Source organism: Arachis ipaensis, chromosome B3, assembly GCF_059453495.1.
Source record: "Arachis ipaensis isolate K30076 ecotype BB chromosome B3, ASM5945349v1, whole genome shotgun sequence".
In the NCBI taxonomy this organism is placed as follows: domain Eukaryota; kingdom Viridiplantae; phylum Streptophyta; class Magnoliopsida; order Fabales; family Fabaceae; genus Arachis; species Arachis ipaensis.
This window is the reverse complement of record NC_142438.1, coordinates 137,892,364-137,910,746: the sequence shown is the minus strand read 5'-3', so window position 1 is coordinate 137,910,746 and position 18,383 is coordinate 137,892,364. Positions and strand designations below refer to the sequence as shown.

At 32.4% G+C, this 18,383-nt stretch overlaps 1 protein-coding gene across 2 annotated transcripts; it reads left to right on the top strand.

Moving 5' to 3' along the window:
- Window positions 1–8,651: 8,651 nt before the first annotated feature.
- Window positions 8,652–15,038, top strand: ULP1D (UB-like protease 1D). Of its 2 annotated transcripts, XM_088509312.1 has the most exons (14): window positions 8,652–9,226; window positions 9,464–9,518; window positions 9,874–9,971; window positions 10,062–10,318; window positions 10,854–10,902; window positions 11,096–11,187; window positions 11,271–11,303; window positions 11,399–11,494; window positions 12,102–12,204; window positions 12,894–12,991; window positions 13,518–13,640; window positions 14,035–14,149; window positions 14,254–14,361; window positions 14,502–15,038. In XM_088509312.1, the coding sequence occupies exons 1-14, from the start codon at window positions 8,906–8,908 to the stop codon at window positions 14,691–14,693; spliced, it is 1,740 nt and encodes a 579-aa protein (XP_088365438.1). In that variant the 5' UTR covers window positions 8,652–8,905; the 3' UTR covers window positions 14,694–15,038. The 2 variants fall into 2 exon arrangements, with proteins under 2 accessions (XP_088365438.1, XP_088365439.1); XM_088509313.1 differs by lacking the exons at window positions 14,035–14,149; window positions 14,254–14,361; window positions 14,502–15,038 and adding an exon at window positions 13,764–14,002.
- Window positions 15,039–18,383: the final 3,345 nt, after the last annotated feature.

Below are 18,383 nucleotides of genomic sequence, written 5' to 3'. Positions count from 1 at the left end.
CTGAGCGCTACCAATTTGTCTTCCTAATTATTATCTATTATTTATCATATGAGCCTGATTCATTGTTAAATGCGTAGTTAATTTGCGTGGTGTATTTTTTTTGAAAATGTTTGGATTAATAGACAGAATCATTTATAATCAATTCACAAGTAATAACAGATAAAACAGTTATAAACAACCACACAAAAATACATAACAAGTAGTTGACAACATTCGGTGATTCAGCCTTTATTAGCATATAGAATGTTAGTTAGAACACCCCTAGATATAGCTAAATAATATCTATATACATATATATATATATATATATATATATATATATATATATATATATATATATATATATATATATATATACAACATCCCAGGTCCTGACCTGTTCAAGAGGTCCCTAAGCTGGCACCTAGGCTAGCCTAGACTCTATACTCACCTAGTCCCTCTAAACTACTAAAGCGAGGGAAAGTACGTTCTAGGTCTTCAAAACTCAAGTCAAGTGGAACATCATCAAAAGATAGAACATCATCTGCTACTCCTCTGCATGATCAGACTTTTCCACAGGACGTCTCTCTGGTACCTCATGAAGTAGCCACACAATAGGAATCTCATACACATGATTTAGGTTAAAGTGCGCATACGAACGGGGTGCAGACGTTGGCTGGTCTCACAGTATATACATATAATCAGAGAACGATATTCACCCTAAACTCAGAAGACTGCCTAGAGCGGAATCCCTTTTTGCGTACAATCGTCAGCGAACTACGGAAAGAAACTCTTACTTCCATCTAAAGGGGAAAGGGAGAGAGAAGGGGTAAGAACTGGGGAGTTCTTAGTAGGGCCGGGGTTATTAGTTACGTTCATTTACTTGGGGTCGATTAGTAGACGAATAACATAATATAGCGAAGCAGTAAACAGAAGATAAAGATAGAAAGAGAAAGTAGAGAGAACAGAAAGCAGAACACAAACAAAAGAATATAAGAAAATAAAACACAAAAATAGCATACAAGCAGACAAACATAAAGAAGTAGATCACACACAGAAAGGAATGCAACAGAGAATGATGCGCAGACAAGAATGATGCATGTCTAGCCCTAGCGCAGGCCATGAGCTCATGTGCCGGTTGGCTGCCCGCAATCCCGACATTTATTCGGTCACGAGTAATCCTGATTTCCCGGATACGATTTTCCGTTCCTAAATAAATGCGCATATAATAATAGCCGCTCATTTGAGACAACCTCTGCTTACTGCAGAAAAATATATATACTCTGCTCTGCTCTGGGGAAGTGGAAAATAGCTGTAGGTGACTTAATTTCCCTACAGAAGCTCTGGGTTGCATTAAGCAACTAATATATATTAAATATAACTCAGGGTTGCATCAAGCAACTAATATATATATATATATATATATATATATATATATATATATATATATATATAGCTCTGGGTTGCATCAAGCAACTAATATATATAAATATCTCTTTATTATATTACTCTTCTCTTTATATCTCTTTACTCTGTTCTGGTTTCTCTTTTCTCTGTATCTCTTTTCTCTTCTCTGATTACTCTCTTCATCTGTATCTATATTACTCTTTTTCTCTTTATCTCTTTACTTTACTCTGGTTACTCTGTTTTCTGTATTTCTCTACTCTGTTCTGATTTCTTGGTTTAACGTATGTATTTAAAGCTTATGTAAATTTCGGTATGAACAGTTAGCCTATCCCAAGTATAGGTTCATTAAGTCTATACTGAAACAGTTTAACTTTTCATATAATACATAACCCTATTCGCAATTCCAAGACTAACTATGTTGCCCTAATTCGTTCACTAGTCTCTGTCTGTTTTTCTGTCATTAAAACTTTACAGACTTTTTCTTCGATTTTTATCTTTTCTTCAACTTTTTATCTTTTATTTATCTTTGCCTCACTAATATGTTTTTACCACTCCCTAAGTGTTTTATGAAGATAATTATGAGATTCTGCGCTTAAAGTTTTCTTTCTAAAGCTTTTACAGAAAACTGCCTTTTCCGCATTATTTTATTATTTTTATTAAAATATTATTTTTAATTAAATATTATTATTTAATATTTTATTATTTTTTTATTATTTTATCATTAAATTTTTGAAAAATTAACTTACTTTTATTTTTAACCTTTAAAATTCACTTTTTACCACCCGTAACTTTTAATATTTCTACTTTTACCACCCTAACTTTCAGAAATTACCAAACAACCCCTAAAACACCAAAAATTTTACTTCCTTGCCCTTTTTAAGATCTAAGGCCTGTTCTTCATTGTTCTTCATCACACTCAAAGTGTTCTTCATGTTCTTCAGATTCTTTCTCTGTTTTTACCCGTTTTTCAGTCTTTTCAGCAACCGATTTTTACCATAATTCAAAATAAAATTACAGCCACTAAAACCCCATCTTTTCTACATGATTTCAACATAAATTGAACCTCAATTTAAGCTTAGGGTTTCGTTTTTCCAGCTGCCCAAGAATATGAACTTTAAAGCTTGAATTTCATCAAATTTCATCAAAATTTCACCAAATTTTCACCAAGAATCAATCATATATGCAACCAATTTTTAGCACAGCCAAATAATACAACTTTCACACAACTCAAACACAAATAATCAAGATTAATTTCGTGACACCCTACCTGGTCTTGCTGCTCCTAATTCAATCAAACTTTCAGGTGGTCCTTAAACACTTTTTCCTCCTAAATCACATCAAGAAAACACATATTTAAGCATGTTTCCTTGAAACTAAATCAAAAGAGAGATGGTACAGCCAACTCACCTTGATCCCAGCCTTGATAAGTCATATGATCATGTAGAGAAAGAAGAGAGGATCATTTTGGTCGGATTGAAATTTTGATTTGAGTTTTAGTTCAGAAGAAATCAAGCTTTGAAGATTAAGTGTTCATGAAAGTTTCTCTCTTTTCTCTCTTGTTATTTTCGGCCAAAATGATGAAATGAGACAGCCTTGGAGGTCTTGGGGGTGTAAGGTGAGTTGTGATTGGTTGGCTTGGAGGTGGATTAAAATAATATTAAAATATCTCTGGTGTACAACTACTAAAACTAGGTGTATCGGAACACTCGTAAAAATATCTCTAAAAATTATTTTCTGAGCTACTAGCATAAATGACACTAGTAACATATTTATTATGAGAATAGAACATGTATAATGAGGCCTTAGCATTGCTAAATTCATCAGAGAGTGCTGGTGCTAAGCTGCACCAGTAAACCGTAAATCCGGTTAAACCGATTTTCTGTTTTTAACAAAAACAGACCAGGTAACCTTATAATATCATTCAAGAATTTTCTAATACTAATATAATGATAATATTATACTATTATCTCTCTCCTCTCATGAATCGAGTCCGGTTCGTCAAACAGAGACTATTTACGAAAATCAGAATCAAAACTGCCAACCGATACGGTTCAAAAACTAGGTTCTTCGTGATTGCATTATCGAGCTTGCCTCAGAGGAGGTTCTAGCTTAAGGATGACATAATGATAATGAGGATTGAAATGCTTGATGATATAGCAGAGCTGTTCCCTTTACTAATCTTCCGGAGAAATCCGTACTTTCAGAAAAGATCTCATGTACTCGAAAATCAAGGTTATTACAGTTTATAGGGCAGGAATGGCTTAGAGGATGGAAAGGAAGCATGCAAAAGTGGAAGGAATACAAGAAACTGAAGGAACTGCTAAAGCTGTCCAGCCTGACCTCTTGGTACTAAATCGACCATAACTTGAGGTACAGTGGTCCAAATGACGCGGTTCCAGTTGCGTTGGAAAGCTAACATCCGGGACTTTGCAACGATATATAATTTGTCATAGCTGCCCTAAAGCCAGGCGACGCAAACGCGTGGATCACGCGGACGCGTGACCTGACAGAAACGCAATCCACGCAAACGCGTGGACGACGCTTCTGCGTCACTTTCCCGCGACCTGTACGTACCAGAATACGCTGGGGGCGATTTCTGGCTTGTTTTTGACCTAATTTTTGGCCCAGAAAACACAGATTATAGGCTATAAAGTGGGGGAATGCATTCATTCATGAAGATGTCTTCCATCATTCACTTTTCATAATTTTAGATGTAGTTTTTAGAGAGAGGGGTTCTCTCCTCTCTCTTAGGATTTAGTTTTAGGATTTAGGATTATTTCTTCTTCATCACAGGTTCAATGTTCGTTTCATTTAGTTTATCTTCTACTTTTATTTATCCTAGTACTTTGGTTTATTTATTTTTCTTATTGATTCTCTTCTTTTCCAATTTGGCTTATGAACTTTCCAATGTCAGACTTGATTCTCTTTATTTAATGCAATTTGAGGTATTTCAGATTTATCACTTCTTCTATTGTTTGTTATTAATTGATGTTCTAAGTTAGATCCGAACTTGATTTTGGAGTTGATTAATATTTGGAGACCCTTGAGTTGAATTACTCAAGAGTTGAATTGTAATTGGGTTTATTGTTGGCTGGCTCTTTAGTCACTAACGCTAATCCTTCCCAAAGGAGAGGATTAGAACTTGTGAATAGAAGTAGACTTCCAACTTACTTGAATTTCTTTTACTTTACTTCGTAAAGGATAACTAAGTAGAAGCAACCTTCAATTATCAATTGATCTTGAGAAAAATCCAACAAGGATAGAACTTCCGATTGATCTCTCCTAATCAAGGCTTTTTATTGTTATTATTTTATTTCCTCTGCCATTGCTATTCTTGCTTTTTATCTTAATCCGAAACCCCAAAACACACTTTTTCATAACCAATAATAAATCACACTTCCCTGCAATTTCTTGAGAAGACGACCCGAGGTTTAAATACTTCGATTATCAATTTTAAAGGGGTTTGTTGCTTGTGACAACCAAAACGTTTGTAAGAAAGGATGATTGCTTGGTTTAGAAACTATACTTGCAACGGGAATTTATTCTGAATTCTAAATCGTCAATCTTCCGTTCTTCAACAGTATTCTTGTACAAAATGTTGCTCACCCTTTTCGAAATGTGACTTTGTATGTTCACACAAAGACCATTTTGTAACTCTACAAAACTCGTGCTGTATGGAATAGCAAATGAAAATGGACATTCACAAATAAAACCCACTCCTTCGTGTGTATTCGGTATAATCTCACCGTTATAATACACTCGTATATTTGCAATATCCTCCATATTCTAACTTTTTTTACCCTTCTAATAACCGAAAAATCTCACAAGCACAAGCATCAGATACATGAAAGAAAAGGGAATGGGAGTACAAGTGAAGAAGAGAAGTGAGGTGCGAGTTGGTATTAGCTGTGTTAGCTATTTATATGCAAGGCTCTTTATTAAAATATTATTTCGCATACAAAACGTAAGCTGCGTTTTGTACATTTTGAAAAAAAAATTTAGGCCCAAACAAAATGCAACCTACGTTTTCTCTTCTTCCAAAAAAATTTGAACAGCTCATCTAACAAACGCAGCCTGCGTTTTACTTTTTTTAAAAAATTAATAAATCTTTTTTGACAAACGCAACCTGCGTTTATGCCTTTTTTTTCTTAAATAAAAAAAATATTCAAATGCAAAACGGAAATTACGTTTTGTTTTATTTGAAACAAAAAAAAAAAAACAACGAAATGCTAGAAAATGAAAAATGGAAGCTGCGTTTTTCTCCTGACACCCATAGCAGTGAAAATTTTGGCTGTTGCTCCATTTCATGGTGATACACCATAAGCTTCTCTATTTGCAAAAAAATGAGCCCATTACTATATTATTTTTATTTAAAAATTAATTATTAATTATTGTCGTTACAACTTGACCGATTATGAGTTGGTCTCTAATATTTTTCCATGCGTTAATTAAAGGGTGAATAAATTACAATTTAAACATTAAGATTAAGAGTGACCAATTCTCATGGTGGACTCTTTATGATTTACTCTAACTTTACACAATATTTTCTTTTCATCCAAAAAATCAGAAATTAAAAAAAGGGTAAAACTGAGGAAATAACAATCGATTTATTTTGTCAAATATTTTTTATATTTTTAGGAGCCACATGTTTATTTTTTTATTTGAAAATTATTTTGTCAAATAAAAATTTTGGATAACAATATGGTCATTACCCAAAATAAGATTACTTACAAAGTTTATTGAAATAAATCTCTTTCCTATTTTCAAATTATTTAATTATTGACAAAAATACTCCCAATTTATAATACCAAAAAAATATTTTTAAAATATTAAAGATTTATGTGTATATTAAAGACAAATATTAAGATTATTATTAGTAAAAATATTTAAATATTTTATTTTAACAAATGTATTTAAAATTGACATTTTTATATTTTTTTATAAAATTTTCTTAATTATTAACAATAACGTTTGCCCATGTTAACTAAATCTGATATCTAAAACTGCACGAAACATATCCAAACATAAAGAAAATTAGTTTTCGTTAACAAAAGCAATTAGGATCACAAACAAAGCTTTTGTGGTCGTCTACCACACCAAAATTCGCAAAGGATCATGTTTATGGCTAAATTAACAGAGACAATATTTTTTCACTTTTTCTTTAAGGAATTATAGATCGGATATTTTGGTATGTAACAAATTTTTTTTTTTTGAAAGTCATCCAAAATTAATCCATCTGATAAATTGACATCTCTATTGTTTTCAATCAATTTTTAATATACGTATTAAATAAATAAATACCTAACAAATTTTATTATAACACAATTATATTCTAAAGTATGATGGTAAAACAAATCACTCTACTTCAAAATAACAAAACGACTAATCTATTTAATGAAATTATTTTTTGAAAAGTTAAAAAAAAAAATAAAATTTGTTAAAAATCAAAATGTTTAATCTGAAATTCTTCTATGTCCATCTTTAGTGTTTATGCTACTATTTATATATTATTTAATATTGTTTGAGTATTTTTATTATTATAATAAATAAGTAATATTTTTGTGGGCAAATAGATAATTAGAAGGTTTTTTTTATCCTAATTATATAAATTCTTTTATATAATGTATTAATACTCAAATTTATGACAAATTTTTTATTTTGGTCTCTGAGATTTATGCGATTAATCATTTTGATCATCGAAATTTAAAATTACTTGTACTGGTCTTTCAAATTCAAGTCCGGGTATCAATATGATTCCTCGACTCTTTTTGGCGATGACTAGACAAACAGAATGCTGGCACCCTCTCTGCCACCGTGGATGATGAGTAAATGACGTCGTTTATCATTGGCACCCAAACAAGTCAGAAATGTCGTCACTTTGTATATGAAGGGAGAAGAAACAATGGAGACCAAAATAAAGTATTATTCTTCTTCTCTACCTCTACTATTCTTCATTTCAGACTTGTTTGGCCGCCAAGGATAAACAACATCGTTTACTCATCATTTAGTATGACAAGGAGGCTCCATCTCAGCACTCCGTTTATCTAGTCATCACCGGAAAGAGTCGAGGGACCATATTGGTGTCCGGACTTAAATCTAAAGGATTGATATAGGTAATTTTGAATTTTAGAGACCAAATTAAATAATCGTGTGAATCTAAGGGACCAAAATGGGTATTTACTATTTAGTCCAAATTCATTTTTAAAAGATAATTTATTTTTGAGAAAATTCCACTCCTTCTCCTGCGAGATGCTAAAATGAAAATGACACTTTTCTCCCCTCTATTTTATAAATGTACATTCTCTTTCCTTCTAACTTTTAAAAAACCTCCTCTTTAATCCATTTTAAACTTTTTGTGTTAACTAATGTTAACTTTATCCATTTTTAAAGAAAAAGTAAATTATTTTTTTAAAAAATATTCATTAGCAAAAATTTTATTTTTTATCATTAAATTTTGCTTACCAAAATACTCTTTAATAAATTATTCTTTTATTGATTAAATTGTATTTTTAAAAAAATTAATAATTATATTATTTTTTTCTAAAAAATCCTTCAATAATTTTTTAATTATTAAATTATAATTTTTCCAAAATTTTTGTTAACAATTTTTTTATATTTTACTATTAATTTTTCGATATCTATATATATTATTTTAACATTAAATAAAAAATTTTAATAAAATTATTTTTCAATATCAATATATATTAGTTGTTATATATATTAATAGTAATAAGATTTTTTTATTTAATATTAAAATAATATATATTGTTATCAAAAAATTAATAATAAAATATAAAAATAATTGTTAATAAAAATTTTGGTAAAATCATAATTTAATATTTAAAAAATTATTGAAGTTAGGTATCTTAAAAAAAAATAATTTAATTATTAATTTTTTAAAAATATTTTGATAAAAATACAATTTAGTCAATAAAAAATAATTTATTAAGAGGTATTTTGATAAACAAAATTTAATAATAAAAAATAAAATTTTTGTTAATGGTATTTTTTTAAAAATAATTTATTTTTTCTTAAAAAATAGATAAAGTTAATATTAATTAATATAAAAAATTTAAAATAAAATAAAGATAATATTTTTTAAAAATTAAAAAAAAAGAGAATATATATTTATAAAATAAAAAAAATAAAGTGTCATTTTAACAAGAGAGGAGTAGAATTTTCTCCTTATTTTTTTGGAAGATTTTATTTGTTATATTATTACGGAAAAGTGAAAACATACAATTCTAAGTTTTGAGAAGGAATTTGAGTATATATTAATCGGCTGAAATATTTTACCCTTAACAAAAAGTGTGAAGTTCCATCGTTCTCTGAAAAACTGTGCCACCCTAGCATAGCAGCGCAGGCCACCACACCGCACCGTAAAATGGATTCTCCGCCGTTACTTCCTTCATTCCAATTTTTTACGGATTGCTGATTCATTCCAAAAATACCCTTCACTCGCTGAGTTCACTCGCCCGCTCGCTGAGTAACTCACTGAGAGTTAAAAAAGATCAAATGAATGGACCAACAACGCGAACCTAACTCTAATTCGCAGAAGAAGCGCCGTCTCGACCTTGACTGGGAAGCTCTTCTCCCCCGCCACGGCGACGCACCGCCGCCGGAGATCGTGGTCAAGCCTATGGCCTCCGGTAATTCCTTCTCCCTCGACGATGAATTTAGATACTTAACCGACCACCAGCTCATCGAAAGCATTCGGAGCAAGAAGCAAACCTTGAGAATCCATCTCCCGAAGTTGAAGGATGGAGGTGTCAAGATTCTCGATACCATCAGGCGACAAGAGGAAGAGCTAGCTCGCCGGAAAAGGACGCCACACGTCCAGGTTTGCCTCTTAATATACAAAGAAACATTCATTTGTTTTTTGTTTTTTCCTTTTAAAAATGTGTGTTAATGTGTTGTGTGAGTCGTTGGTTTTGATTAGCCCGCGTTAATCGATTCGGTTTTCGCTTCAATGAGCATTGCGCTGTAAATTCATGTGGTTTATTGATGTCGAAGGACTTTTGTTCTAAGTTTAGTTACTTATATTTTGTTTGATTTTTCGTTTTCCTATGTAGAACAGGAAGTTGTTGATGCTGATGATAAACCGAGAAATGCTACTGGCTCAAGTGATGTTGGTGAGGTTTCTGTTTTGGTTGAATCAATCTTGTGGCAATGCCTATTAATTAACTATCAGCTTAACCCCATAGAGCCTAATCATATGGTTGCTAATAGAAAGTGGCTGTTGAAAATGGTCTATGAGTGAAATTGAATCTTTTCTTGCCATTGTTACTGGGGCATTATGTCATGGCTTTGCATTCGTTGGTTAAGGTGTAGTAAAGCATCTTCGGTATTGTAAAAGTTTCTCATATCAGATTATCAATTTGGACACCAGATGCTTAATGTTTGTTGTGATATATCTGTAAAACCATGCAGTGACGTGTGATTGAATTATTTGTTTGTGGGATACTGAGAAACTGGATGTTTTTGAAGGTGTGTCTAGTGACTCGAGACAGAAGAGTATCTCATCTCAAGTGCCAGTTCAATCCCAATTTGCATCTTGTTTTTCTAAGAAATTGGAAGGAGCTGATGTAAGGTCCTTTGCAACATTTGCAAGATACTCCATTTGTCCTTTTTGACTTACATGTCAGTACCCGGTTTGACTGTTATTTGTTAAGCAGACGGATTGTATGGTGGTTGACACATCTGGAAAAGAGACTTCACAATTCAGACATTGCAATAACCAGACAATAAAAGACATGGGAGAACCTAAAAGAGGAAGGAGGCTTCGATCATCTTCTAGAAATGAGCCATTTCAATGCGCTACCAACCTTTCCAAGAATGATGCTTTTAATGATGGTAAAAAATCCAGAGCAGCTTCCAGTATCTCTACTGCGAACATTGGGAAAAGCCTGTCAAGATTCTTCGCTCCAGAAGTGTAAGAGAAGAATGTCTTGCTTCACTGTTTTTCATTGAAACCCTAGCCATGTTGCCATTGTTAGTTCACTTGACATGTATCCTTTGCATCTCTTGTACTGAATATTTCTTTTTCTAGTATATGCCAATTTTAGTTAAATTTACCCAGGGGCATCCTATAGTTTATAAGGATAATGGTGTGTGGGATTTCTGCCTCTGTATTTGGGTCAGTGCCCAATACAAATTTGGGCTAGATGAAGAATAGCAATCGGTTTCATCTGAAATTATTTTGTCTCCTTGTCCTTTTTTTTTAAAAACAAAGTTTTTTGCTTTCATCCTCTTCCTGTGTAATCTAAACTCATGATCTGGAGAATCTGATGCTCAATTGTTCGGGTACTTAAGTAAGCCATTAATATTAATATGGTTTTCTTTTACCCGTTTACTATCTGAGCCGAAGATGTTACATATATGATTTGTTATTCATGTTTCTCACTGGGAGTTTTCAAATGAATGAATTTGTTAGTTGTGTTCTAATTTGATTTTTTCCTCTCTTGTAGGAAGGAAACTAGACAGGCAATTCAATCAGATGACTCAAGGTCCAAGAAGGTATATTTATAATATATTATTTATTATTTATATTATATATAAAAAATGTCTCATATATCCATTCACCTTTGGCAGTTAGAGTGATTTATACTAGAACCCACAGTTTGATTAGTAGTATGTTGATAATCAAAGACAACTTTAGCTTCATTAATAATTGATTTGTGATATGTTATATATAACATGTTTTAAACAGGGTCAGCCCATTGTCCTTGATGATGATGATGACGATGATGATGAACCTTATGTGCTAGAGAAGACAGAGCAAGAAAAAAAACTTGCTGAATGGTATATATATTTAGTCATTTCATCTTCAGCAATATGTCTATGAAATTTGTTGTTTTATCTGATTTGTATGTGTTGCTTTTCAGTGCGAAAGATGCTAAGATGTATTACCCATCAAGGTACTCCAAAGTATAGAACTTTGTACTTTAACCATCATTGTTTAGATCCACATTTTTCTTGTATGACCTTTAAACTTACCTTTGTGATGGCCCAGTGACGATCCAGAGTCTGTTGAAATTTGTTACTCAGACATAGATTGCCTTGCTCCTGAAGGCTATTTGACTTCAACTATTATGAATTTTTACATACGGTAAGTTTATTTGTACTTTCCCTCCATTTCTCCAAATAGGTTATTAGTGTTAATTTTTTTATTTTGTTATTTTGAAGTGAAATATGTAGTTTGTGTTTTCTTTCTCTTGTTAACCTATATTCATAAGATGTGATTTGGTGGGGATGTATATGGATAGAGCAAAATCGTTGCATATTTGATAGGATAAATTATAGTTCTTTTTACTACTGAAACTATTTAGTCTTTAAGTTCAGTTGTCTGTCTGTGTATGTAGCCAAATATAATACCCAGAAATTTGATATTGCTCCACTAGTTTTTCCTACCAGAGTTGTCTGCCTGTCATTACTATTGCTTTGATTCCTAAACCAATGTGCTGTTTTTGACCTTTTGTGTGTGTGTGTGTTTGTTTGTGTGTGGCTATGCTTAGCCAAATATAACACCAAGAAATTTGATATTGCTCCACTAGTTTTTCCTATTGGAGTTTTCTACCTGTCATTACTATTGCTTTGATTTGTAAACCAATGTGCTATTTTTGACCTTTTGGATGACTCTAGCTGAAAACTTGAACCATACTGCAGTATGATGTTAGCTTTTAATATCTCTACTTATGACATTTTCACTTTGCTAGATATTTGAAGCAGCAAGCATCTTTGGCAAATAGATCGTTATCCAAGTATCATTTTTTTAATACATATTTCTACAAGAAGCTTCAGGAGGCTGTTTCGGTTAAGGTAATATATTATCTTTATGCACATGCATAGCTGTATTTATGTCATTATGTGCATGTATGGCAATAATTTTCTAATTATTTGCAAGTAGAGTTTAGATGTTTAAGATCATCACATTCTTAATTGTTCTATTCTAAAAATAATATGCCCTTTACTGGCTGCTGGTTTGACTGATAGCTGATAACGTATTAATGATGTTTAACTTCTGTTATTAAATATGTTTTTACTTGATAGTTTTGAAGGAAACATTTAATTGATCACCATACAAGTGCAAATGACTGATCGAAGAACTATTTCTCGGGCAGCATAAACTATTAGTTTATCACTTGTATCATGACCCTTTTGCAATGTATTTTTTTTTTTTTTTTTTTTTTTTTTTTGCAATGGTTCTTTCTAGAAGACATGTGAAGTTACTATGGGGAAAGTAATCTGGAAATTGGAGTGGGATATTTGATAGTTCATTAGTTAGAATGCATGATAGAGAACAAGTGAATAATAGGTGTAATTATTATTCTTATTAACAGTTAAATTTCAGCTGGGTATTGTCTGCATTTCAAGCCTAAAGGCTTTTTTATGTGAGGGAGGGTATAAGAGACAAACTGCATCCACGTGCCTTAACCTAGCAACTTAGGCATTTTGGAGTGTTAATTTTTAGTATGTTCTCTAATTCATTTTCCCATTAAATGATATAGCAAAGTGACAGAGCAACATTCTTTGTCAAATTCAGAAGGTGGTGGAAGGGTGTAAATATATTTCAGAAGGCCTATGTTTTGATTCCAGTACACGAGGAGTAAGTTTTTTCCTTAGCAGTGAAACTTCATTTTGTAAGTTATTAAATTCTTGACTGCGAGGAAGTTCTTTTGTGCTTTCTTTTGTTTTAGGTTATTATAGGAAGAAAATACAATTCTTGTGATAGGGAAAGCCCTCTAAGGTCAAGAAATATATTTAATACTTGGGCTATAGTGTCACCTCATTTTACACTGACTTGAAACTACAACTATGGCTTGTCCGACTAAAATAAGGGGCTGATATGCTCTGTAGTTAGTTTTTCTTTGATATATTTTAAGTCTCTTCTGCCTTATAATATTTTCATATTAGAAGAAATAGTGGGAGAAGAAAAACTGGTAAGAAAAAACAAATGAAGAATGGGTTATTTAACTGTAAATTTTTATAGTTATGTTTTCTGTGCTCCTGTGAATGCACTTCATGCCCAATTTTATATTGGCAGCAGGGTAATTTTTATTGTTATATTTTAATCTCTCTTGTCCATTCTCTCATTTCCGGATTCTTTTTCTTCTGATGTTTCATGTATTCAGTCTTCATTGGAGCTTGATCATTATTTGTATCCCGGATAAAGGTGATGAATCAGGGCCAATCATACTTCATCTGGATTCTTTGAGTCTTCACTCTAGCAGATCACTATTTGATAACATCAAAAGGTTAGGATGAAGTAGCACTTGATTTATTGTATACCATATATGTGACATATCTAATTCGTTTGTGCTCTGGTTATTAGTTCTTAAATATCTTGTGACTTCACTACCATCCTATGTTACAAGTAGGTACTTTTCTTATGTGCTTGTAAGTACTGGACTTGAAAGCCAGATCCAGCTAAACCTCTTGGGTAGTGTGTTTGGTGGGTATGACAAATTCAGTTAAGTCCACTACCACCTACCTGGGTAACCAATTTCCCTGATTTATTGTTTTTGGACCTGGGGCTGATAACAAGGCCATTTGACTAGGTCGACGCACAATCTAGTTTTTGCTTGCTTTGTTAGTCATTTTTTTACATTTCAAACATCGAAGTTAATGTAGCGAAATTATGCTTTGTAGCTTTTTGATAGAAGAAAAGAACTATTTGGATCAGGAACATATGTCATCAGATGTTTCAATTGCAGACAGGATATGGAATTGCCTTCCCCGTCGAATTGAAGCGCAAGTTATCACGGTAAATTTATGTGCTGTAATCTAGCATATCGTGTTTGTGGTAGTTTGAGGATGATAATATGATTTAATTTTATTTCCACTTTTTATGCGTGTCTTTTGCACCAGGTTCCCCAACAAAGGAATGATTATGATTGTGGCCTTTTTGTATTGTACTTTATTGAACGTTTCATTGAATGGGCACCGGAAAGACTCAAAAAGAAAGATTTGGCTATGGTAATTAGTGTTGGTCTTACTCCCCCCACCCCACCCTCACACACACCCCCACCACAAAATAAAAAATTTATTTTATTTTATTTTATTTTGATAGTTAAAATAAGAGAAGATCTTATCTCTAATAATTGATCAATTTGCAGTTTGGCAAGCAGTGGTTCAAACCTTCAGAAGCATCCAATTTGAGAGTGAAAATCCGTAAACTGCTCGTGGAAGAACTTACAAATTCAATTGACCGTAATTCTTCTCCAAAGTGTTCTCCTTCATTATTTTCGGGCACAAGTCCAACTGAATGTACTGAGACAGCCAAGGACCCTGATCTAACCACCGCATGAATTAGAATTTGCATTTTCATTGGATGAAGAATCTTTCGACAGTTCACATAATCGATGTTATTGTTTCTTCACCTGTACAGACATCAACTATCTGGTACTTTTTTTTATCACCGAGTTTCCCACGGTACATGGAAAAAGGTGGCCGGCAGTTTACTATGCGTAAAAACACACATCCAGTTTCTAACCATTTCTTGTGGATAAGAGTTCCTTCCACTTTCCAAATGTATAGTAGGACAGGTCAGTACAGAGATGATAGTCTGCTAGGTAGGCTCCAAGGTGAATCTACCAATTATTTTGTACTTGAATCGCTGAGAGTTGGATTAATATTATAGGATTCCAATTGAAGTTTGATGCGGTAACTCATTTGATGTTATGTTTCACCATATCGTTTTAACTTGCGGGTTTGTCTTGTTCACCTTAGTCCTTAACGTTGTCAGTGTCAGTACATGAGTTTAAGAGCAAACTAACACCACCAATTTGAGCTAATTTGGCTAATGTCTCGATATTTTATAAGTTGTGTGATAAGCGAGCTCTCGAGTCCTTGCAGTATAACCGAATGAGGCATCTATCATAAACTGTCTTTGGTCCTTGGCAAAATTAAAACAAGAGGAAAACAATTATTTTTCATATACAAGTCATTTTTTGATACAAGTTTATACAAATAATTTATATTTATGTGCACACGTTCTTTCTCGTGCCGTAATTGCACCTTCTTTGTTATTTTTCTCTTTCATTATCGTCATCATCAGCACCATCTCCTCCTCCTTTTCTTCCTTTTTTTCATTGAAATTTCTTTTCCTTCTTTCTTTTTCTCTTTCTCTTCTATCATCAGTTATCTCGTTGTTGAAAATAATAAATAATTTAAGTTCAGGTTGTCAATTGAACTTGAACGAAATTGATTATTGTTTTAAATCCAATCAAGTGGCTGAGGTATGATTCGATTCTAGTTAATTTTTTCGTTAATAGTTTATGATTCTGTAGGTGAATAATGTTTTATCGTTAATGGTTTGAATTGAATGTAATGTAAAAGTTCTGCATTAAAGAAAATATTTTTCTGAATTTGCAGCAAATTTAGATGTAATACAAAGATATGGGTGTAACACAAAGATATTCGAGTATATTGTTTAAGAATTTTTTGTGTATGTGTGCTGATAAGTTTTGCATAATTAAAATTCTTCATCTTCCTCCTCCTCATCTTCTACTGCTTCTTCTTTTTATCATCATCATCATCACCATTTTCTTCTTTTTTTTCTTATTCATCTTTTCTTTTTTATTTTACCTTCTCAAGTTTCTTCTTGTTTTACTCTTTTAACAAGAATAAAAACAAAAAAAACCAAACAAAGAAGGAACACATAATGCTGCAAAATTACTTAGAAGATGATGAACTTATATTCATTCAACTAAAAGAAAAAAAGGAATAAGGAAAAGAAGAAGAAAAAAATGCAGCATTAGAGGAAATATTTGTCTGTAATTGTAGCGAATTTGGGTGTAACACGAAGATATTTGAGTGTAATACGAAGATATTCGAGTGTATTGTTTAAGAATTTTCAGTGTATGTGTACTGATAAGTTCTGCATAATTCAAAACTCTTCCTCTTCCTCATCTTCTAATGTTTCTTCTTCTTTTTTTCATCATCATCACCATCTTCTTCTTCTTTTTTTCTTATTCATCTTTTTCTTTTTATTTTATCTTCTCAAAATTCTTCTTATTTTACTCTTTGAACAAGAATAAAAATAAAAAAATCAAATAAAGAAGGAGAAGAAACACATAATGCTGTAAAATTACTTGGAAGATGATGACCTTACATTCATTCAACTAAAAGAAAGAAAGAAAGAAAATAAGAAAAAAAAGGAGAAAAAATGCAGTATTAGAGGAAACATTTTTTTGTATTTGCAGCAAATTTGGGTGTAACACGAAGATATTTGAGTGTAACATGAAGATATTTAAGTGTATTGTTTAAGAATTTTCGGTATATGTTGCTCATAAGTTCTGTATAATTCAAAACTCATCATCTTCTTCCTTCTCATCTTCTGCTGCTTCTTCTTCTTCATCTTCTTATTTCATATTCTCAGAATGCTTCTTAGGAGCAAAAAAATCAAATAAAGAAGAAAAAAATAAATAATGTTGCAAAATCAATAAAAAGAGGAGGAGGAAAAAAAATACAGCAACAATAACGGTAATAAAAAAATGACGATGAAGATCACGCAAAGAAAAAGGAGGAGAAACGCAAAGAAAGAATGAGAAGAAGAAGGAAGAGGAGTAGGAGGAGGAACGCGGGATACAAAGAGAAACAACGTGATTTCACGCGCGCGTTGAGTTAAGTGACTTGTATGACTTGTATGCCAAAAAGAGCTTAAAGAGCTTAAATCATAAGGACTTTTATTAATAACAACTTATAAATAAGTTATTTTGTGTTTAGATTTTTAGTTATAAAAGTACTTATTTTAAAGTTATATCGTTTGGATAAATAACTCAAAAAAATAATTTTTTTTTACATAAGAATGTGTTACGGCCTGTCCCAAACAACATACGGGCCGACCCGACCCGTGGACCACCCGACCCGAATGGTCGGGCTTGAGCTACTCAACCTCTCACCCGGACATGCGTCCTGACAGCTCCACTACAGCTGTGTGAAGGAAGCTTCGAGGAAGGTGGGTCTGTCCTTGTGGGACCCACCTCTGACATGGTATATATGGGGAGGGTCCTACCCCTCCCCCAAGGTACGTCACATATCATTCTCTCACCTTTTCGCCTGCACACTCGACTGTCTAGAGCGTCGGAGTGTCTTTGCAGGTGACACCCCTCCTCTCCACGCGAAGAGCTCGGGATGTCAGCACACCTTCTCCAACCCAGCGACCAGGAACCAGGCGATTCTCCCTCGATAACCGAAGTACCAACCCGAACCGTCCGGTACCCCGACTTACCAAACAGAATGAATATTAAAATAACGATGATAACAAATACTTTCCAATATTAAATGTTAATTTTACATAACCTAATCACTAAATATTGTGTATGATATGGTAGGTGAAAATAAAAAATAAATATAAAATGTGTGTCAATATATATTTTGTTGTTTTTTTATTTTACTCCTATTAGAACTCCCTTCTCCTTTATTGAGGTCAAGAACTTGTTATAATTAACTATGAAAATAATAGCAAACTATAAAATCACATGTGAAATAAGTAAAATTAAAATTGAAATTTCATACCACAGTTAAATACAAATTTAATAATAAAAAATAGAGTGATAAAATGATAAAAAAATATTTAGAAGGAATATATGCAGTAGGTTGTTCAGATGCAATATTGTCTGAAAATGAAAATGGTGGTAGAGGATCAATACCTCCATCAGATGAATCATTATGTGAAAATGGTGAGGTTTGGAACATTGCGTGAGAATGATGGTGGAAGGCAAGTGCTTCTAGCAGAGTTGCGTAAAAATGGTGGTGAAGGATAAGTATTTTTCACAGAGTCCAAAAGGAAAGTAGATTTTTTTGTTTTTGAAATTAAATTTTTTTTAAGGAAGTGGTAGAATGACTTATCGAAAAGTAGAGAAGTCAAATATTTATTTCTACTTGTAAATTAATTTTTCGAAAAGTTAAAAGTTTTTTTTAAAATAGTGGCAAACACGCAAATTGTGACTTTTCATAATCTAAAAGAAAAAAAAAAAAAAAAAGTAGCTTTTACT

Excerpts from the sequence above, each read along its gene's own strand:
- ULP1D (XM_088509312.1), top strand. The coding sequence starts at position 8,906 with ATGGACCAACAACGCGAACCTAACTCTAATTCGCAGAAGAAGCGCCGT. Across the intron at positions 12,205-12,893 it reads AGGAGGCTGTTTCGGTTAAG|CAAAGTGACAGAGCAACATT; the intron begins GTAATATATTAT and ends TAAATGATATAG. Across the intron at positions 13,641-14,034 it reads CTATTTGATAACATCAAAAG|CTTTTTGATAGAAGAAAAGA; the intron begins GTTAGGATGAAG and ends TATGCTTTGTAG.